Source organism: Anarrhichthys ocellatus, unplaced genomic scaffold (genome assembly GCF_004355925.1).
Source record: "Anarrhichthys ocellatus isolate YVR2014 unplaced genomic scaffold, GSC_Weel_1.0 scaffold46, whole genome shotgun sequence".
In the NCBI taxonomy this organism is placed as follows: domain Eukaryota; kingdom Metazoa; phylum Chordata; class Actinopteri; order Perciformes; family Anarhichadidae; genus Anarrhichthys; species Anarrhichthys ocellatus.
The window spans coordinates 1,136,450-1,159,527 of NW_022280076.1; the positions used below are offsets into that span (position 1 = coordinate 1,136,450).

The 23,078-nt window shown below is 42.0% G+C and overlaps 3 protein-coding genes across 7 annotated transcripts; all 3 read left to right on the forward strand.

The window, feature by feature from the left end:
* Position 1: 1 nt before the first annotated feature.
* Positions 2–4,971, forward strand: rnf14 (ring finger protein 14). Its single transcript, XM_031869225.1, has 9 exons — positions 2–75; positions 687–845; positions 982–1,112; positions 1,264–1,453; positions 1,590–1,963; positions 2,049–2,277; positions 2,822–2,994; positions 3,132–3,262; positions 3,358–4,971. The coding sequence occupies exons 2-9, from the start codon at positions 695–697 to the stop codon at positions 3,416–3,418; spliced, it is 1,440 nt and encodes a 479-aa protein (XP_031725085.1). The 5' UTR covers positions 2–75; positions 687–694; the 3' UTR covers positions 3,419–4,971.
* A 1,339-nt stretch (positions 4,972–6,310) lies between these two features.
* On the forward strand, positions 6,311–9,511 carry endou2 (endonuclease, polyU-specific 2). The gene is made up of 6 exons (XM_031869094.1): positions 6,311–6,412; positions 6,930–7,035; positions 7,587–7,708; positions 8,222–8,334; positions 8,672–8,825; positions 9,257–9,511. The coding sequence occupies exons 1-6, from the start codon at positions 6,311–6,313 to the stop codon at positions 9,509–9,511; spliced, it is 852 nt and encodes a 283-aa protein (XP_031724954.1).
* Positions 9,512–10,437: 926 nt separating this feature from the next.
* On the forward strand, positions 10,438–17,318 carry LOC116395413 (NEDD4 family-interacting protein 1-like). Of its 5 annotated transcripts, none has more exons than XM_031869290.1 (8): positions 10,438–10,621; positions 12,273–12,360; positions 13,102–13,232; positions 14,443–14,514; positions 15,068–15,155; positions 15,371–15,495; positions 15,631–15,697; positions 16,020–17,318. In XM_031869290.1, the coding sequence occupies exons 1-8, from the start codon at positions 10,592–10,594 to the stop codon at positions 16,121–16,123; spliced, it is 705 nt and encodes a 234-aa protein (XP_031725150.1). In that variant the 5' UTR covers positions 10,438–10,591; the 3' UTR covers positions 16,124–17,318. The 5 variants fall into 5 exon arrangements, with proteins under 5 accessions (XP_031725150.1, XP_031725151.1, XP_031725152.1 ...); XM_031869291.1 differs by having other exon boundaries at positions 14,446–14,514; XM_031869292.1 differs by having other exon boundaries at positions 13,102–13,220.
* Positions 17,319–23,078: the final 5,760 nt, after the last annotated feature.

Below are 23,078 nucleotides of genomic sequence, written 5' to 3' on the forward strand. Positions count from 1 at the left end.
TCGCTGTCACACCCACACTGCCTCCAGTCATGCACCAGTCAGAGGGCAGGACTCACTAGTATTTGGTCTGAAAAGGTGAGAAACGCGTTATTTTTTCCACATATGTTCTGCGTCACCGCACTTATGTTAGTTTGATGTAGCTTAGCTCAGAAGTACGGAAGCAGTGTTGCCACGGTTTGATGTTGTCACAGAGACTGTAGCCATAGTCACTGTTGACATCAGCTAACGTTGCTAGCTAGCTTAGCACTGCTGCTAACTTAAGTTTCCTAGTTCGCTAGCTTAACTTTTATGTTGGCGGGAAAGTTTGCCAGTTTTACCCGTGTCCAAAAACAACACGCATCTTATTTTGGCGAGATACACATTTATGAATAATATCGACCATGTTTTAAAATTAATAAAGTTTACTTTTTGCTAGCTAGCGTGCTAATAACTCTGAGGCCACAGGCTGTAATGTTACGTTATCTAAAGGCAAGCTGACGTTCTGTGACGGCGAAGTTGCGACACCATTAACGTAGCTAGCGTTCTGCTTTGACTAAATGGTAATGCACTAACTTTAGACTAAATAATCAACATATGACAGGCTAGACAAGGTGTTGATAGTAGCTCGTGATAAACCGGTATGTGATGTGTGGTAGTTTGGCCCTGGCTAACATCATTGTGTTGCTTGTATTGTTATCGTTCTTTAGGAATGTAAATGTCCGAGGACAAGGAAGCCCAGGAGGATGAGCTGCTTGCTTTAGCGAGTATCTACGATGAAGAGGAGTTCCACCAGGCAGAGTCTGCACAGGGGGGAGAGATCCAACTCTGTCTGGAGCTCCCGCCTGACTTCAAAGTTGTTGTCAAAGGTACAGCTGTCACTGAGCTGTTAGATGTAGTCGGCACTTCTCACACTTTGCCTTAGGTCTATTGTGTAGATGACGGCACATGTATCGGTCTCTCTGTCACTATGAATGTAACTAAAATCTTCTCTGTGTGTTGCAGGAGAGAACCCCACTGAGTATTACGTCTGCTTCTTACCTCCTTTGGTGCTCAACTTTGAGCTTCCTGCAGACTATCCATCTACGTCCTCGCCGGTCTTCACTCTCAGCTCTAAATGGATGACCAGAGCACAGGTGAGGATCACTACGTCACTGTACAGGTTTGGTTAAGTATTCAAATTGAGAATCGACTAAGGAAAAAGCAAGTGGCTTCACCTTGAAAAAGGAGTTATTGTCTCCTTACCATTCATACACTCTCAACATCTGCTCCATTGTACCTCCTCAGATGAGCTCCCTGTGCAGACGTCTGGACGAGCTGTATGAGGAGAACCAAGGCTGTGTGATTCTTTTCCTGTGGATCCAATTCCTCAAAGAGGAGGTTCTGGACTTTCTGGGCATCCAGTCTCCTCTTGAAGTCATCAGGGGAGGAAGTAAGGCGTGTGGTGAGCGCAGGAAAACAGACCCAGCAGCCACAGGTACTGTGTGTGTGTGTGTGTGTGTGTGTGTGTGTGTGTGTGTGTGTGTGTGTGTGTGTGTGTGTGTGATTTGTTAAATTAATGTAGTTTTGTTTTTTTCAGTGACTAATATGTTTATCAATTTCTATTTCTTCAGCTCTGCCGCAGAGTGGGAGTCATTGTGAACACGTGGAGGAGAAGAAAAGGGAAGCGAAGAAGGAAAAGTCTTCGTTGTCTTCTCAAATGGACCCGCGGGCCGTCTTGGTGATGGACCCGCGGGCCGACCTCCTACCTCAGCTCCTGGACTTTGACGAGGAGCAGCGCCAGAGGGTGTTCGACAGCAAGGTGTTCGGCTGCGGGATCTGCTTCGTGGAGAAGCTGGGCTCAAACTGCCTCTGCTTTAAGGAGTGCCAGCACGTCTACTGCAAGGCCTGCATGACGGAATACTTCCAGATCCAAATACGGGACGGCAACGTTCAGTGCCTTAACTGCCCTGAGCCCAAATGTACCTCCATAGCCACACCATCGCAGGTAAAAGAGCAGCAAAGTCGATGTGTGTCTGTGAGCTTCTCTGAAGATCTAAGTTTACCCGTATCACTCTGTCTTCATCTCTCAGGTGAAGCAGCTGGTGGACGAGGAGCTGTTTGCCCGTTATGACCGTTTGCTGCTCCAGTCCAGTCTGGACCTCATGGCAGATGTGGTCTACTGTCCCCGCCAGTCCTGCGCCACCGCCGTTATGGTGGAGCCGGACTCGACCATGGGGATCTGCTCGGCTTGCCAGTACGCCTTTTGCACGCTGTGCAAGCTGGGCTATCACGGCCTCTCCCACTGTAAAATCCCTGCAGGTAATGGAACTGGAAATGCATTACACGTGTCAATACAAGACTTATGTTCTGGATCTGGTTCTAACACGTTTAATTAACTGTTACTTTATATTTTCGGCATTTTTTTTGTTCTAAATTCAGTATCAAGTTATCTTGATGTACTGCATGTCTGTATGAATGTGAGACTTAGTCCTGTTTTGTCATGTTTCATTCTATTTGGCACTTTATGTTGGACAACAACAGCTATCTAAATGCTCTACAGTTATGCGGATTGATAAAGTTACATTTTTGAGATAATCTCTTTGGGTAAAAAGAGTTAAGACTCTCATGAAATTAACTTATTTGCAATATTTAATACTAATTGGATGGTGTATTTTAGATATCACTGTGACTGTTAACTAAAATGTACAGTTGTAATGTTCAATTCTGGAAGCTAAACACACGTCAAAAAGTACTTTTTTCAGGTACTGCAATGGTGGAATATTGCAGAAAGATGGTTGAGGAGTTACATTTTATTCACGTCAACAACTGACTTTCTGTCCCCGTTTCCTGCCTCGTTCGACAGATGAGTTGCGTAACCTCAGAGACGAGTACCTGTCGGCCACCGCTGTGGGGAAAAAGTTCATGGAGCAACGCTTCGGGAAGAGGGTGATCCAGAAAGCAGTGGAAGAGTCCTTCAGCAGAGACTGGCTCAATGAGAACTGCAAATGCTGCCCGCGCTGTGGAACCAATATACAGGTCGGGCTGTGACTTCACCACCAGGGGGCACTGCTGCCTCTTTAGAAAATGAAACAAACATTTATTCTACTTGTATATATGCTATCATCTCTTCCATACTGTCCCTGAAGAGCCCCATGTTCATTGTGTCTTTCCAGAAAGCGGACGGCTGTAATAAGATGACCTGTACCTCCTGTAAACAATACTTCTGCTGGCTGTGCCTGGGCCTCCTCAGCAAAGTCAACCCGTACAGCCACTTTAACAACCCACAGTCGCTCTGTTACAACCAGTGAGTGATCTTCTCTCTGTTCACCACTCCAGCCAAGTAGTCACCGACGCTTAGTGTACATCTCTGACGTCTGAACTCTCTTTTCTCTGTTGCAGACTCTTCCAAGGTGTGGATCTCGATGAAGACGATGCCTTCTGGAGCGATGAGGAGGACTGACGACCCCCGCGCCGCACCTAGCCGCTGTATGCTCCATTGGAATGCACTTTATCCCCCATAAACCATCACTTCACCTGTGACACTAACTATGCCTGCGTCAGCGCACACCAGTGCAAATACAACATGTACCGTGGTGCCACAAGATTATGTTTTCAGGCATCTTGGGTATAAAACATTCAATGTCTGTGTGTCAGTTGTTCATGCTTAATATAATGACAGATTTCATGTACATAAGGTATTCAGGAAATGGAAAGAACCCTTTTAGTTTTAATCTCAGAGTAATGGAGGAACAACTGTGGACATTTTTCTTAAAAACATCAAGAATACATTGTTGGTGGTAATGAATCTTTTAGATATGATGATGTCATAGGACTGGACTGTTATTTCAAAAGAGAAAAAAAAAGAAATGTAAGTCTTTCTCTACTGTATTCTAGATTAGGTCTAGATATCTACTCGCTCCGTAATTGGACTTTTTCATGATGAGTTTTGACATTCACAGTAATGATCAACAGGTGATACTGGAGCCACTGGTCGAGGTGTTTGCTTACTATTCGCTATCAACTGAGCGTTGCAGCAAAAAGAATAACTATGTTTGCTCTTCTTTGTCATATTCAGTATCTACCCGCTGGCTGTTTCTCTGTCGTGTGTCAAAACTATGACGCTAACTAACCGCTAACTCTTCTTCAGACCAACTTCCAGTTGTATTTAGTGAATTTAAAAATCTAACTGAGACACACACACATGATACAGGATTAACATAAATATAGGAAAAACCTGTGGATTAATATCACGGACATAATTACAGAAATACCTAGGTTTTGTTGGTTGACTACCAGAATGGTAGGATTTGCTTTTTCATGATGAGTTAATTTACAGAAACGCGCATTTGCACGTGATACGATTGAAATCAGGCTTGTTGGAAAGAAGAATTTTATGAGATTGGTTTTGGGAGAAAGGGTTTCATAGTTGGTCCGTACAGACTAACGGAGGGCACCGCAGTAATTATTCATGACAGTCGGTCCTCTGATGGGGTTCCTGGGATTGGGATTATGTTGTGTGTTGAGTCGTTCAGGGACTGAGGTGTGAGAACGGAGACCCTCACTCTGTAAACAACCCCGATACACACCCTCCTTTGCACAACTTGTTACTTGAATGTTGCCAAAGTTAAGTGTCAAAGAGAGGCCGTATGATCTTGATAATGTCTAGAGATACAAAAGTATTTTGTATAATGTTAATTTATTTTTATTATATATATTTAGTTTGCATTTGATCAAAAAGAAGTCGGTCTGATGGAGGCAGTTCTGTTTGAAATTGAACCCTTAAATCTGTTCATCAACATTGAATGATTTGCTCCGCGCTGCATTAAACATGGATGCAGGTGTGGTATGTTATGAAGACAATCATTTGCTTTAGAATGCACACGGATCTCCTTCCCTTCAGTGTCGCTGTCACTTCATGTCTCATGTAAGAAACGTGAAAACAGGACCTGCAGATTTCTGTTAAAATTCATTGGGCATAAGTTTTGTCAAAATAAATGTTCCCACTTTACAGTTTGTCGATGAAACTCTTTTGACTTGTGACCGAAAGACACACGAGTTAGGCCAATGGTATAAAGTTGAATAACGAAGAAACTGCATTCACAAAAGTATAGCTGTCAAATTCGTTAGGTTTGTGCTTCATGCCAGGAAGAAACACAGAATCATGAGTAAAATATCAAGAGTTAAGATCGACAAATGAAACTGCAAAATCAGAAATGTTAACACGACAGAATTTTCTAAAAAAAATTTAAAAGAATTTTTAAAAAGAAAAAATGAGCTCTGTGTCGTGCTTTAAGTGAGCTTTTAGAACACCTTGTTACCTGAAACATGACCCACATTTGCCCTGTAATCCAGAGGTTACACTGTGACAGTAAGAGAAACAATGCAACACTAAAGAAACAAAGGGCCCACGTTTTAGCCTGAGATTGAAAAGAGACGACAACATGGTGTAATCCCTTTGGCTAGAGTTGCTGACAGGGGATAACCCTTTTAAAATGGCCCCTCTTTCCTGTCCTGTCCCATCCCCTGCCCCGTGACCCCCCCCCCTCCAGCCCCTGCTTGTCTTTCACCACACACTGACTGACTGACTGACTGACTGAACTGTTACTATGCCCATAAAGACACCTGCTCTCAGGAAACCACAAGCAGCAGCACCTGACCGACACTGAGGAACCCCCAAATCACTCGTTCTTTCCTTCCTTTTTCCGAACCACAAACAGCAGGACGACACTCAAAAGGAAATAAGGTCAGTGGATCTCTGATGTGGTGGCTGATGGGAAGCGGCCTGGGGCCTGGATCCCAGAGCTCGGTGTCGTGGATGTTCTGTTGTCGGACATGTTTTTGTGGAATGCAGTGGTGATGTTGGAGCTGGATGGATGAGCTGTCTGGCTGGGGAAGCTACTATGTTTTTACAATGCTGTGGACTACACAGTAACCTGATGATCGCCTTTTGCCAGTTGTGTGTAAAACTTTATCGATCAATTTGTCTATCTAAGAAGCAGGTGCTAAATAACTCTAAAAGCACTTTTACTGTGGTATTTCTGATACGATGGCTTTCTATTATTAGTCAGATAAAAATTCTGAAATGAATGTAAAAACAAAACTAAAAAACAACTAAAAAGTCAGAAATAGTCAAGTAAACTATCTTAAAGTACAAAAACCGAAAAAGTATCAAATTGAAAGTACCGGTACACCTCAATTGTACTTTAGTTCATGGAGTAAATATGCTTTTTGTTACTGTCCACCATTGTTAACACCAAGCTGTATTAACTCTCCTGTAGCAGACATCCACTTGGACCAGACCATCCATAGCTCATCCACTGCGGGACCAAGAACACAACGGAGCGGTCGCATCATGATAGAGAGTGACAGAGAGCTGTCGGCCATGGTGCAGGAGCTGTGGGACAATGACGTCAACAGGTTCAAACCTGGAAAAGACTACAGGATCTCTCTGCAGGTGCACCACACGTACACACTCTCAGACATGAGGCCTTCATTAGCCATGGCTCACAGCTTGTTATGTGTAGTTTAGTTGGTGCTGAAGACATTAACCTATATACCCAAGCTATATACTTTATATATACACTATATACTTTGTATGTGCTTTCCAACTTTAGTATGAAAAGAGAAACCCTACTGGAGAGGTAAAGAACATGTGACAGGGAGCAATGAGGATTGTGGGGAATGTGGTCTTAATCTCAACTGCCAGCTCAGATTAGACAACAGAACATTTTGATATCTATGTTTGGTTCTGTTGTTTGATGTAGCAGCTTTTCTCACCTGTATTTATATATATTTCTTACTGTTAGGTGGTTTGGTTATTGTTTTACACTGTGGCAGTGCATCCGTGTTGCAAAAGTATCTCCGACGGCATTCGCAGTGCACGAAAGCAAGCAAATAAAGCATCTGAGATGTGCCATAAATACATGTACGAGTCCAATTATTAAGTTTGAGTGGTTCTCTTCCTGCTGCAGGGCAAAGCTGGAGACAGCATGGGCGTCAACGACAACAATGACGGAGCCGGGTATCCTCTGTTTACATTTGTCGATGAGAACCTTTTCAAAAAGGAGACTTTTTTAGGTAAGTGCATTAAAAGTGAATTATCCTTTCTTCATCGTACGCAAATGCTGCGTCAAAAATGTTTGAATTGACGTAATCTCTTCACACATTCCACTGTACTGTTTACCAGTTTGATACCATCCTCCTCCTCGCCTCCCCTTCAGAGTAAAGCTTCTTCATCTACTCATAATCTCCTTATGACGAACAGTGGCATGTTGCATAACCACAGAGCATGTGGAGTTCACTGCGCTGGGTGCAGAAACATGCTCCTCTATAACCACTGGCTTCTTTAAATCTTCCTACGAGTGAAAACTGCTGAAGAACGCTTCATTCGGACAATTCTTTTCTCAGGATGTTTTCCGCAGATTTATGCTGTGTAACAGAGGAGTTATTGGAGAATTATGTAACAGTTGGTTAATCAGAGTTCACTCTGAGGCAGCTGCCCTCATGAAAAAAAGGAGGATTTTCCATGGTCTCTGGCAACCTGCTTCAGCTTTCATAATTGTCATTATATCCATGTCCCAGACTGAACACAATCCCTTATTGAAGAGTGTCTGTGTTTGTTTCTACAGCCTTTATCTCCCTGTTAGATAACTATGTGAGTGACACCGGTGAGCCAGAAATTGTAACCCCTGAGGAGGTGGCAGAGAACCACAAATTCCTGGACTCCATCATTCAGAGTCCCACTATGAAGGTACCTGCTGGGACATTTGGAAATAACCCTTTAAATAATAATATAATACAATTAAACTGACTCTCACAATGATTGAATTAGTCTACACACATGCTACAGACTCTGTGAGGTTGTACACAGACACAGCTTTGCTTTTAGCTAAATGCTAATGCCAGCATGCTAACATGCTCTCCATGACAAAGCTAACAAGTTGATCGATGTTTAGCATGTATAATGTTCACTATGTACTGTATCTTAATGTAGCAAGTTAGCATGCTAACATTTACTCATTATTGCCACCAAAAAAGTACAATAGAGGCTGATGGGGATATCATTAGTTTTGCAGGTGGTATGTTTTTCACCTGATGATGGTGGAAGATGAAAAGTCAGGGGGGGTCATGAAAGTCAGTAAGATTGATTGTCTAGGAACCATGAATGTCTGCACAAAATTTACTGGCAATCCATCAGATAGTTGTTGAGACATTTCAAATGTAAATGAAAACATTTCACAAATAAATTCTTGTTTGTTTGCAGCTAGCTCATAAATACCTGGTCGAGAAGCACCTCTCTCCAAAGGATGAGACACAATTCAAGGAGCAGCTGTACAGGATCTGGTTTGAACTTTACGCGAGGAGAGGATCCAGCAAGTGGGTGGAATCTGGCACAGCACTTAAATATAACTTCACCCGTGGAATCTGGCACTACGGTGGTAACCTTCTTACTGTGAGAAACTGGCTCTGTCTAACACATCCAGTCAGCATCGCAGTGAACTGCTGAAAAATGCATAATTGCTGCACGTTCAGGAAGGAAACAGCCACTAAGAACCACACTTTGTCCAAATGGCACACAAGTTAATACAATTTAGTCGTTTAAATAGATGCCAAGACGCAAAGGTTAGAGTTCCATCTGCCTTTAAATGAACTGAGCCGACACTACATCGGCTCGACAACAAATCAGCCAATGTGTCTGCGTGTCTCCCACCAGGCCTGACTCCTCTGGATTTGAACATGTGTTTGTTGGAGAGACGAGAGGAGGCAGGACTGTCATCGGCTTTCACAACTGGATCCAGCTCTACCTGCAGGAGAAGCTGGGACACATCGATTACAAAGGCTACAGCGTCAATGCAAATTCACCCCAGGTACGGTGTAATTGTTACTTTTTAAGTTGGACCTCGATGGGGGACTGAATATATGTTCAGCACTGCTGTATCTGTATTGCATATCTGACAAATCTTTCTTCTGTCCTTTCTCGTCTCCTCGACTCCTCCCAAGTTGACTTGCACTCTTTGCAGTCTTGCTCTAATCTCTTGCTCACATCATCATTCTTGCACGGTGATGAGAAACGTCACATCCTGCTATGACCACGTTTTGCCTTCTCTCACTCTGCCCAGCTCTCTGTATTCTGTCTTTCTAACCCGAGCCTAATGCAAATTTCTGGGCATTTTCGGGCCCATTTTCTATTTAAACATGGTAAGGAGTCTCCTGTAGTTTAGCACTGGACCCAAGGGACACCATCATCTTCAATATTACTCATCACCTGCCGTTTCTTTTTCTCTCTCTCTCACTGCAGCCCGACGAGAACAAACACATCCTGGCCCTACAGTTCAGCTGGAAGGACGGTATAAAGCCCAAGGGCAGCATCTTCATCGGCGTCAGTCCCGAGTTTGAGTTCGCCCTCTACACCCTCTGTTTCCTCACCTCGCCCAACGAGCGCGTCAAAGTCCAGTTCAGTTTCTACGACGTGGAGATCGTTTGCCACCACTACAACCAAAAGCACATCGGCACCACTTACCCTGTGCTCCTTAAGTACCGGAAACCTACCTAGTAACTTGACAAGTAATCAATCTGAGACATAACTTCTCCAACACTTGAGCATACACACAAAGTGTGACAGGTGTTGTTGTTGTCTTCTTATTTTAGATAAAGATACAATAAAACCTTACAAGACCAAATTGAAATAGTTTTTATTGCTGATCCTGAAAAAAAAGTATATTTTCTCAACTCTCTCTCTCTCTCTACATGCTTCTGTATTCAAATGATACATTTATATATAAATCATCCCCACAATTACCAGTTGCAATATTAAAATGACAAACACATTAATACGCCAATAATTATAATACAGTAACATGATTGTTTGCATTTTGCAAAGTGAGTGCTTTTCCTTTTGATACTTTAACTATATTTTGATGCTAATATTTTTGTCTTCAGTACATTTTTGAAGCAGGATTTTTACTTTAAACTGAGCATTTCAGTGGTATTGCTAAAGGATCTGAGTATTTCATCCACCACAGATGATTAATGACTTTTACTCAGTATTTAATCTTCCTTAGTATTTAAATTTCCCCAGCGGTTAGACTTTCCTAGCTGATTATGTCAGTAACTTGTTATATATATATAGATATAGATTGTTTCACTTTGTTCCAAGCGGGGGCGGTAAAGGGTTTGTTGTGGCCAATGACGTCAATCAATTGGCGAGCAAGACCTTTATCAAGTTGGCAGGAATGAAGAAGAGATTATCCGGTTATGGTTTCAAAATAAAAGCATCAGAACTTTCCATATTTCAACAAAAATGATAACATTTCTTAACGATAAAGATGGACTGAATATATATAGTAGCACAAATGTAGACTACATTGTACATCACAAAAAACTCAGCGTTTTTACTATTTATAGTTTTCATTCTGGACTTTATCTTTAAAAAAAAGAAGATAACCGGAAGTCTTGTGTTTTATGCTAACAAATTGTAGCTTGGCTGTGGTGCGACCGCTGTGCAGTCGAGGTTTTCGTTTTCGCGAAGACTGAGTTTACAGTTTGTACTGTTATATAATTTAGTAGTCGTTTGGTGTCTCGTCGGCTCCTTCCTCTTCTCTGTTGTTGATTCCCAACCGTCCAAACAACCGGAATGGCTGAACCGAGCGGCAGATATCAGCAGGTATGGAAACACTATCGGTTACTAGCAGCTAACGCGTTAAAAGATGTAACATCACGTGTTAACGTCGGTTTTATATGCTGTTAAAGACGATGACAAACAATTGTGTCTGACGGTGTCACCTTCCTGAAAACGGATCTCATTGTGATTATCGTCTATTAGGTGGAATTTGTTTGCGATTCATGTCGTTTAATTTTCAATCGGGTGGAAGATGGCTGTTGGCGTGACACCAACGCTAACATTTTCCGTGTTTGGATGTGGCACATGACCCACTGCACAGCGAGTGGGCGTGTTTGATGGTCATCTAAATCCACTGGGTAACCTGTTCAGCGAGGTTTATTGTAGCCTACTTATTAAAGATTAAATGAGTAGACTGGTTTGTTGACCTTATAATCAGTTGTTAATTTCAAGAGGAATTTACAGGAAATGATTGCAACAGAAATAAACATCAATCAGTTTGATCACCTGGTTGTCGTCTGGCAGCCACGAGACAATGTGTTATTTGCATCAATAAAGGAAAATGTCAAATGAAAGGAGTTCATTCGAGTCTTATAATAGTGGGCAGTATGTAACATTTCCTCCATCTTGGTGTATGTGATTAAAAGATGCACTTACCAATATTTTTAATATTAACCACAGATTAAATGAAAGAGGTGTCGCTCTAGTAAAGTAGCAATAATGTCAGGAAGTAAAGTGACATTTTTTTTTATCAACCTGACAAAATTACGTTCTTGTGGGAAGAAAAGAAAAGGCAACACTCTAACTTCTTCACATTCTAATAGAATGTGAAGAAGTTACATTGTATCAGAATGTAAGTTCTTCACATTCTAATAGAATGTGAAGAAGTTACATTGTATCAGAATGTAGCTTCTGTGTACAGAATGATTCTATTGAAGTTATTCCATTTTTAAATGTTTTAGACAAGTCGCTAATCACTTTAAAAGAGTGATTATAGCTGATTTAACTTACAGACATGAGATTGATCTTCTCATGTCACTCTCTTTATACAATGATATAAATTCATCCCCGTTTTATTGATATCTTACGAAATATTACTCCTCACTTTTCGTGCGTTTTTCCTGCAAAAGTCCAGCAACATGAGTCTGTTTTCGCTTGTTACATGCATACTGTCTTTTCAAAATAAACTTCCATCTTCACAGGAAACAACTAAGGTTTAGAGACTCACTGGGTTAAGCTAGAGAGTGATTGGAGTTAATTATTTGGAAATGCACAAGTTGCCAGTTACAAGTTGCCATTGTCCCCATTTTCCCTCTAATGTAATCTTATGGTGGGATTACAGTTCCTTAATAGGAAATAATAGGAAACTATAGGACCACGAGAGACACAGAGTGTTAGTCGACTAAGCATTTCTTTGGTGGACAGCCTGACTTCCCGCTTGGTATTCGGCACTATTTCCGTGGTCTTTCCTGGCTGATGATCAAATCTCGGTTTTAAAATCTAGCTGATTCAAGAGTAAGTGGCCGAGTCCCGTGTGTCCAACTTTTAATAAGAGACAGAAATGAGCAATCATTTTTAATGTTCTACATGCTTGGAACACTTTGTACCAGTGACGGAGCTAACAGTGTTTGCCTGCACCTAAGGTTCCCTGTGAGCCTGTAAATGAACCAGGATGTGGTTGTTCCTCCTCCCACAGCTGCCCAATGAAGAGGACCCAGAGGAGAGTCCGCAGGTAGCAGCTGACGCTCCGCCTCCATACAGCAGCATCACAGTGGACAATGCCGGTAAGACCGTGACTCATCCAGATGTTTCCCTGGTGCTGAGGGGATTTGCAATGGTGGCTCGTGGAGATAACCGGAGGAAACACGGCGCTTTAAGATATCTTGAGCCAGTACATAACGGTGGACTACAGAAAGAACACAAGGGCATTGTATGTGGTGTTAATATTGATATCTTTATAACTGCAGTATACCGCACCAAAAGGATAAATAAATAACAACTCGGGTCAGAAATAAATTAGTCCTTCAGGGATGGTCCGATGCTTTAATATTTGGTATCTGATGATACTGAGTCCAATCCTATACTTATATTTACCAAAATGTATCTGACACACTCAAATAACAGCTGTAGCCTTCTAAATTTAGCTCATTTTATTTTTCACGAGCTTTCTTGATCCAAATACTGAAGGTGTTGATTCAAAGCTATGAAGTTGATCGGCTTTAATTATCGATATGATATGAATACAAGTCTAACTGGGAGAACGTGACCGTCGGTCGGCCTCTCTGTGGGATGTAATAGCTGACTCGTACATGTTTAACCCTCTTCCAGAACAGCAGTCAAACATTTGCTCTATGAGCACATTCTCACCCCGTAGAGATTTGTCTCGTTTGCATAAGCAGCCCTTTTATTGTAATGTGGATCACCTCCACGTCTTGAGCCCGTTTCCACTTGCAGAGCTGCGTGCGGTGACGAGTGATGTAAAACTTCAACCTGTAGTTTGTGAAACTGTGCCGTTTCTCCTTCAGCCTACTTTGACTACAAGGAAGACGGAGCTTTCCCCAAGCCGCCATCGTACAGCATAGCGACCACGCTGCCTTCCTATGACGAGGCAGAAAGAACCAAGACTGAGACTGCTGTTCCCCTGGTAACTGGGAGAGTGAGTATCTCACTTTTTTTTGTGGTCACATTCATTATGCACACTGTAGCTTCCTGTGTGCCCAAACACTTCCTGTGTTGTCTGCAAGGCAGGAAGTGTTTAGCTCCCTGCAATGGAAAGCTTTTCTCTTCTTGTTCTGTCTTCAGTAATGATCGGGTCTATTTGTCTTTCCGACGTGACATTTATTATCTCTGATTAAATGACATTCAGTAATATTTTTGCACATAATGACCACAGTCTATGTCTTAATGCCTCAATCTCCCAGGCCCCCTGAACTACCCTCTGTGCACTTTGCACCCGAGTTTGTTTCTGAGTAAAATCTGAGTAAATATGTGTGCAGCATTTGAAACGTGAAGGGAGCTTCACCCTGTAACATGTTCTGTACTGATGCAGGGTTTACATTACATGGTATTCAACATGTGACGTAGCTTAATAGAGAATTTATTGCAGTTGGGAATACTATCAGCTGGTGACACCGTTATATTTTAGCAGTTAAATCCAGAAAAGATACAAATATATTAATATACAATTATCGCTGCAGTTCTGAAGAGCGATCCAGTTCCTTGATATTCTATCACATAATGAAGTTGGATTTCATACTGTTAAAATACAGATCTAATGTCCGGTGCTTTAGTTGTTATTATAGTATTTTACAGTGTTATAGTGACATATTTTACAGATTAAAAATAAGCCTTATATTTAAAAAAAGGGGGGGGGGGGGGGGGGAAGCAGTGAAATCTCCATTCAAGCTGTTGTTGTTTTGCTGCAACCACATGTTACTAAAAACCAAAGCCAAAAACCTTCTTCTCTTTACAATTCAGTTGTTCATCTTTGGTAGTGTAATCCTTTTGATAGCCATGTTCTTTTATAAAGACAAAGCATTGGTTTGCAGGAACCTTTTTTGTCGTTTCCAGTTACTGTGTAGCTGTCTTTTTCATTTTCACTTGCCATTAACTTGCATTTAATGCCCGAGGGAGTGTTAGAAAACAACAGCGGTAATCTCACCTCCCGTGTGCAATCTTCACCACCGAGTCTCTCCGTCTTATCCATCAGAAACTAAACGACGGGCCTTTTTAGAAATGACTTTCAGACAGCTCATTGCTGGCCTCTAGTGGTCACTGTGATGCGTTGCACTTTGTCTGCATGTGGGGGCCCTCCTGTTTGATTTGCTGCTGTTGTGTTTCTCTGCCACACGCTGCCTTGCGCTCAGCAGCAGCAGCAGCCGGCTCAGCACAGGGAGCGCCTGGAGACTTTTGACGATGTAATTCGCAGTTCACTGGAGGTAACTGGGAGGAGTGGGAGGAGAGTATGTGTTGTGTGGGGAACGCAGATGTGCCCACCGTGTTGATGTATTCGGTTCCTCACCCTTCGTGTGTGTTTGTGTATTCAGAGTGCTGTAGTGCTTAGTTGATCTACCGGTTCTCCTACACTGAATGTGACTGACTCCAGACCTTTGTGGATAATGTGACACTGATGGTGTTAAATGGGCTTGCTGTGTTGTGGTGGTTACATCGGTCTCTTGGTTGTTTGTGTTGTATTTACTCTGTTTTGAGCAGAGCTTGGTTTCCACTCATGTGCTTGCCCGTGCTCAATTCGCTTTGATCTCCGTCATTACTTTGTAATTTGAATTGGTTGAAATAAACACGCTTTATCAGAGTGATTGATTTGTTGACTGGGAATAGTTTGATAGAAGTAGAGTCCTTGGAAGCTCTGCCACTGCCTGGCTGTGGTGAAGCTCTGTGAATGCTTAAATAACTCGGCTCTTTTTTTTTTTTTTTTTTTTTTTTTTTTTCTTCTTTTTTTTTTTTGCTCCCCTGTCGCTTCTTCTGTCGCAGGATGAAGACTTTGTGACCAGAGACGACTTCGAAGACACCGATCAGCTGAGGATAGGAAATGACGGCATCTTCATGCTGACTTTTTTCAGTTAGTTACTCCACCTACTCGTCTGTTTGTCTCTCTTTTCTCTCCCATCATCGTCTTTCATCCTTCGGCTCTTCTCTTCCTAGATTTGTGCAGAAATTACATCTTTTTCTTTTTTGAGATACAAATGAGTGAATTTCCCGTCTTTTCACAGTTTTTAATGTTTGCTGACATGTCTAACGCTCTTTTTTTAATTTATTTTTTTCCTCTCTGTCCAGTGGCATTCCTGTTCAACTGGATCGGTTTCTTCCTGTCTTTCTGTCTGACCACCTCAGCAGCCGGCCGCTATGGGGCTATCTCAGGCTTTGGCCTCTCTCTAATCAAATGGATTCTCATAGTCAGGGTACGACAAGGAGACCCCCCCACACACACACACGCACGCATATAATGTGGTTTTACAACTCAAAACACTCTGGTGTGTTCATGTTGTTGCCGTAGTGGTTGTCTTATTCTAACTGCCTTTCTGTTGCGTTTCTAGTTCTCCACATACTTCCCCGGTTACTTTGATGGACAGTACTGGCTGTGGTGGGTGTTCCTGGTGTTGGGTAAGTAGCCAACCTCTGAACTTGAGTGATTCAAATAGAGAATCGAATGTTTTTGTCCTGCTTGTGACACATTCGTGCTCAGTGGAGCTCCACTGCAGCAGTGTTGAGGTCTCGTACGTTACAGAGTCTTAATTATCCTGTTATTGACTACAGCACATAGAGGGGCAAAGTGGGAAGTTAAAATTAAATAAATTAACTAAATTCTCATAATCACAATCAATATTTTGATATTAACAATAGATTACTGTAGTGAATTACAACTCCCTTTTATGGCACTTCCAGTTGTGTCTCACTTTACCTTTGTTGTTTTTTTGCTCTCCAGGCTTTCTGCTCTTCCTTCGAGGATTCATCAACTATGCCAGAATCCGCAAGATGGCCGACACCTTCTCCACCCTGCCCCGCACCCGAGTCCTCTTCATCTACTGAGCTCACAATCCACCAGTTTTCATCATCATAATTTTTCTCCCCCTTTTCAGTGAAACATACTGTCTGGTTTTATCCAATCACAACGGGAGAAAACGACACGTTCCCCCTCTGCTTGACATGATTTGGACAATACAACTGTTGTCCCCTATTTGGTGTAAAATAGTGAAATGCTGTAAAAATCCTTCAGTTGTTAGTGGTGAACTGTCAAGTGCTATTTACAGTTATGAAGTGTGTGATGTATAAATGAATGCCTTATTTACAGTTTTACTGCCTGTTGGTAGCAGCAGCATGAGCTGTTCTCCTGTTAGCCACCAGGGGGCAGTCTGGTTTGTGTTTTCTCTCACCAGTCTTCTTTCAGATGATGTCATGGTTCTCAGCCCCAGGACTCAGTGGGTCATTTTGGGGGTTATGGGTTGATTTACTCGGTTTCAAATCATATATTTCAAGTACCAGTTTAATGTGCTTTTAACCCTTTTGACTAATGCGTGACTAATAGTGTGTAATTCAGATAATATAAGACCGAAAACGGAAAATGATTAGATTTTGTTGTGGTGCAGGCGCTGAAAAGTTTGAGGGTGGTATAGAAGATCGAGGGCCATGTTTCCCCTCATATAATTAGAAATGGTCCTTACACACACTGTAATCAGGAGTGTTGTTTCCTTACATATAACACATGTATGTCAGCAGAGAGGCAGGCTGGGGATCACTGCCCTGCTCAAGGACCCAGTGAGAGGAATGGAATAAGCTGATAGTCTGTCACTCCATTCACATGTGCAATTAGACGCCCTCATTGGTCTCCAATGAGGAAAAGAAAAGATCGTATTGACAGAAGTGATTTGGAAAAACCGCCCTGTAAAGAACATGGAATACGTTATTCAGAGCAGAGGTTATTTTCTTCTTTGACCCAACAATGAATTATTGAAAGTCATTCTTTTTATGTACATCCTCATTGTAGTGGAAGTGGAATGATTATTTTTTAGAAGAATTTCAATATCTGGCTTGGAAAATGTTTGGAATTAAACTGGAAAAAGTTAATTTTGGTGTTAAGCTATTTATTACATGTTAATAAGCTCCCTGTATAAAAAGTTTTCAGGTTACAGTAATGCCACTTCTTCTCAGTTACGCTTGTTGATATTACCCAAAGGGAGGAGATATTTCTGTCACGGCTGGATTTTATTAAACATTTACATACAAACATTGCAGTCAAGTCATTCCATGCTGTTGCGTTCAGGTGTAGCTTGACTTTAGGAACACTTTAACGCAACGCATTTCAAAGAATCAACAGATTAACATGGTCGAAAAATAATTATTTTTCTCTAAACTACCCAAATTAGAGGATTATATCAAGGATTTGAGAAATGACATTCTCCCAGTGGATGATAAATTGTTTTAGGCTTGGATCAAGTTTAATTTGTGCTCGACCTCACTCAGAAAGCAGTCTTCCATGTGAAGTGTTTTATAGTGTGTCTGGTGTGTGGAGGATTCAGAAAGGTGCGGATCCAGCAGTCCTCGGCCACAGAGAGAGGAAGCTGAGCTGACCACGACGTTCAGTTACTGACATGAGACGTACTTTTAGCCATGCTAAATTTAACATGCAGGAGGTGTGTGTGTGCGTGTGTGTGTGTGCGTGTGTGAGAGAGAGAGAGAGAGTGTGAGTGAGCGCGCACAGGAATTGAGATGATTTGCTGGTGGCGGTTAATTATACATGTCAGCAGTGTTTTTCCTTGCAGTTGGAACAGGAAGTGAAGGTCACCCCACCTGGAAGACATGTGGCACCGACTGACAGGGTTTGGTTTCACTGGAAACTTTTGCTGTCACGTATAGTGTCATATCAGCACGGTTGGATATTGGCCTCTAGTGGTGCTCAGTTGACATGACAGCTCCTTTCAGGTCATCTTTCACAGGGCACAGAGGGGAAAATGTCACTCTCAATTCACTAGAAATGATTATTTTACAGCATGTGATTACAGTATTCTCAAGAGAATAACAAAGGAGTCAAGCAAACCAGATTGTCATGCTTGCAAAAATACAGTCTTAAGGTGGATATTAATTGTGAAGTCACTCCATGTGGTCCATGCTTTTTTAGAAAAGTGGTAAGATTAGATGACAGGAAACTGAATTTGACTGCATGCTGAGGCAACTGTTGAATGCCGGGTGACATTAATAACAAATGTTTCTCTTCCCTATAAACTATACACTTCCTCTGCTGTTTACCTCTGACTTGCTGCACCACTGCTTTCTGAAAATCACATTTCCTGAAGTCATTTCTTCCTATGCACTGTGCACTTTGGAGAAAACAGAAACAGCTGTTGGTCAGAAATTGCAGATGTGCAGTAGCTCTGGGACTAAACATGTGAACTCAAACTGTCTCAGCTTTAGAAAACAAATGAGTATTTTTACGATAATCTTTTTTTTTTTTTTTTACTTATTCGATTTCTCTCAGCAAAAACAGCCTGTAAAGCTAGGCGAGAGAATAAGACAAATAGGGCTAAAGGTCCTCCTCCAGACCATCAACTACAGTCCACTGAACCACCACGTCACCACAGCACCCTGGATAAACAAACTTCATTTTGCCAGGTGCAGACGGGTTGAATCGCTGACAGTGTTTCAGCTGTAAATTCTGGCAAAGCACACACAACAAAATTCCTTATCATCGTACACAGATTCAGCCTCAGTCCACTCGAATCCCTCTGTCACGTCATTCCTCCTCTGCTCCAGCAGGGTCACCCAGTCCAGGTGTTCGCGTTATCCAGATGTCATTCATAAAATAACTCCATTGTGCCAAGAGCTGTCTGTGTCTTGTCAGCTGCCCTCGATTTACAGAGACGGAAGTATTTCTTGGAGTAATTGATGGGAATTATGTGTGCTAGCCAAGTGCCTGCACTGCTTGCATGTTTTAGCTATCAAAAGATAAGAGGAGACTTTCTGATTTACAGCGAGCCTGGGAGTGAGCCATCTTTCCGAAGAGACATGCTGAACTTTTCTGGCTTGGGTTAGATAGACTTTTTGTGCAAACAATTTTAATTTACAATAGCTGATGAAGTGATACGATAAGACAAAAAGCCTGTAGTCCGAAAACAATAGGGAGACTAACATAATCACTACTCAAGTTTGTTTGGAGGTTGTGTTTTTTGTGGCTGTGTCACCAGGTAGGTACGACACTGCAGGCTGTTTTAAAACCTTTTCTGCAGAAAATAAATGCTTGTGAGACTTTGATGCTATTAATCAGTAATATTATCATTTACAACTGCTGTTTTTCTACTGTGACATGTCAAAATTCATACCTGAAAAAGACTTATTTTAGATTTCTATAAAAAAAGGTTTTTAGTGACACAGAAAAATAGATTTTGATATTTTTTCTTTTTGTTCAGGCTCAAATAAATACTTTGACATTTTGGGCAAAACACTTGCTTTCCTGTTGGCAGTTGAATGAGAAGACGGATACAGCTCTCAAACACCAGAGTGGTATCGACCTCCTCATTTAACTTTCGGCAAGAGAGCGATAAGGATTGTGTTGCATGATCATCACTTTCTCTTTTTTTTTTATACCTCGCTCATCAACTTCCACTGTTGGGCTTGAGAGCAAGGCACTTTGAATTTAAATTGCTCCACTAAAGTTGCTCAACAGCACAATAATGGCCATATTGAGCAGCTGCCAGGTGTGAAACTACTACTGCTGTATGAAGGTTAAAAACAAAAATCCCTCCCATACATGGGACAAGTGGGATACATCAAATTAGAGACACCGATTTGCACGAGACAAGAACGTTTCACGTGATGTGACCCTGGATCAGATGTGTGTTCGCTTTGCCACACAGATCACGTAGATTGCTCACTAAGGGAAATTGTTTTCCCTTAGTGCACAAGGGAGTGCACAGCGTGTGCACAAAAACAGAACATATAAAAACCAAATCACGGTCTTAGTCCATGTTAAAATAAGTGCATGAGAAACAATACAGCAATAATCAGTTTACAGCACCAGCATGTTGTGCCAATAAGAGTTCCAGAGGGCACTGTTCTGTTCAAATGGAGCTAAAGCTGCCTTAGTTTTCTCAGAAAGGCAGATGGTGGAACGAGCGAAAGGCCGGTGGAAAAATCACTTGTAACATGTTTATCGTCCTCGGTAAGGCGTAGATAAAACGCTCGGCTTTAAAAAGATCCATTCTGTTAACACAAGGGGGGTTCTGGGAAATGTGGTCTGAGATATACTAGCGATGACCATCTCCTCCACACTCTCACTTGTACTGAAATTATACCAAGATATCAAATTTCAACCAAAATGAATTGATATCAACAGATGAGCTCTTACATGATTAATTAAAAGCCGCTGCAGGCGTTCCACCGGAAACTTTTCACATTTTGAATTCATCGTTATTTATTTCTAAGACAGAATATCCTGCCAGAAGTTCCCATCACTTTAGACAAACGGCAGTCGGTCAGAGCCTCCTGCTGTCAGTCTGAGTTTCAGATGGGAGGTTTCCCAGGATGTGGGGAGGATGTGGGTTGCATCCAAATGACATGTCCGTCTTTTTCTTCAGTGTGTGTGTGTGTGTGTGTGTGTGTGATTGGGGGCAGGGGGAGGGGTGTTATCGTTGATGTGTGAGTCATCCTGACCCTCCCCTCCTCTCTCTGGCGTATTCACGTGTGTGCGTATATGTGGATGTGCTTGCGTGAGCGTCCCAACGCGTATAGGCAACGCGTGTTTATGTTGGAAGTCTGCAGGCTTCTAATGGCAAAAAACAGGCTATGATGTCATTTTTACCTGTATGTGTGTCATGGCGAATGACGTGAGCGTCCCTCTGTATTGTGTGTACGCACGTGTGCGTGTGTGTGTGTGTGTGTGTGTGAGGTTGGTAAAGCAGTGGTGACTCATCCACAGGCCAACGTTGCCTGTTACCATGGGTCACACACAGCAGGTTCCCCCACCTCCCCATGAGCTCCCTCTCTTCCTTATCCTCTTCCTCCTTCTCCTCCCCCTCCATCTCGTCCTCTTCTTTTTCCTCTCTGACTCACAGATGACTCCCCCACCATCACCAATGACATCACTACCCCCTCCCTAACACTTTGTTGTGGTGAATCATACTGTACGTTGAGATTTTCTCAGCTCCTCTCCTCAGCCAACCACCTGAATGTCACCCGTTCATTCATGAAATCACAATCAAGTTGCGGAAGCGTTTGTCTCTGACCACTGTGACCGTTAAGTGATTTCATCCATTATAAGATATGTGCAGTGATGTAATCAAAGGGTATCAGACGAGCAGGGTTTCAGAGTCACAGAAAGCTCCAACTCTAAATGCAATTTTTATGTCTGTGTGTGTTTAAAGGAGGCGACATGTAATGATAAGAATCGTCTCCTGGCTGAGTTACTGGAAGTCCACAGAATCAGAAGGTGGGAGCTGCTTAAAGGTTCAGCATTTCAAAAGATGGAGGGTGAGTTTAAAAGTACTCGCTGGTGTGTTTGACCACTAGTAATGCTACAAAGGAATGCTTTCAAGCATGGCTATTTTCTTTGTAATGCATATGGCAGACTCAATATACGTGCCACCGGTTTCATGCTGGTGGTGCAAACATGCAAACAAGCAGTGTTGCGCCAAAATAAGGAAGTAAAGATTAGCTAACATAGTTATTGTGCATTTGAACACCCATACTACCATACTATTTAGTATGCCAGAAACATTTATTTTTTAGTCAAATGCAGTATATGCCAAAAATACCAGGATGTCCTACTGCATCCATTCGCAGTTTGCAAGCCAGCCTGTATTTCTGGCTATTCTGACCCACAATCTTCTGCAGCGGATATATGAGCAAGAGGGTCAAAGTTTAAGGTGCAATGTTATGACGAAGTAGTATGTCCCAATTTAATGCATAAAGGCAGCTGCTGTATGTCCTAAAAATATAAAGAAAATGTCTGTGAAGGACACATTTCATGCATTTTGGTGAGAAACACTGAATGTTAACATTTAATTAGAGTTGCTTGGTGCCGTAGACATCCAGATATTAAACCAAACTCACCTTTCAATACCTTTAAATTGCAGAAAGAGAGACTTTTAGTTAGTTAGTGGAACAGAATAACAAAAATGAACACAATGTCAAAGGCCAGTACAATAAAATATGCTTTCTCTGGCCTTTTTCTGTCGCCCTTTACTGGAAATGTATCAAATGTACTAGATTTTGCAGCGTACACAAATGGTTTACTGTCCCTTCGATGTATTACCGGTAATCATCCTTTGACATTAATGTAATGTCATTACATTTCTCCCTATATATGTCTTGCTGTGTGGCACTATTTAGTCTATAACGTGAAAAATTACCCCTGTTTCTCACTTTACCACTCACCTCCGCAGACTGCTAACGAGTTAGGTTCTGCAGACGTTTCTGAATGTCACAAAACGCAGGTCCGTTGTGTTGCCAGTGTTATTGACTTTGCAGAACGTCTGTGAATGCCAGTCGTTGATAAGATGCCGCTGTATTAGACACAGAGAGGCGAGTTTGTCCATGACTTCATCCTGTGGTGACGTCAGAGACCTGGTTTTCTTTTTGCCTTCACACACTATTCAATTCTGCCTCAACGATTGTAGATCATTGGTTAAAAGCTGTGACTGTAATCTTCCCTCCGCTCCTACTGCACTCAATGTCTTGTATTCTATTGCAAATGTATTGTTGTGATAAATCACACAGCATGTTATACTTCCTATAACATCCTCTTCTTGGCTGCCACCTATTGCAATGCGTCACGCAGAACTGGTATTGTATTGTGTTCCTGCATATTGTACTTTGCATTTGACTCTGAGTTGTCACGTGCTCGGACACCTCAAACATACCTCCTGTCAACGGTTTAATTACTGTTACAAGTCAGTGCTCTTGGAAATTTAGCTCACATTTGACTGCACATGCACACTGTAACCATGGCAACAATAAACCGTGCACAACAGTGATGGTTAAACTCAGAAGTAAG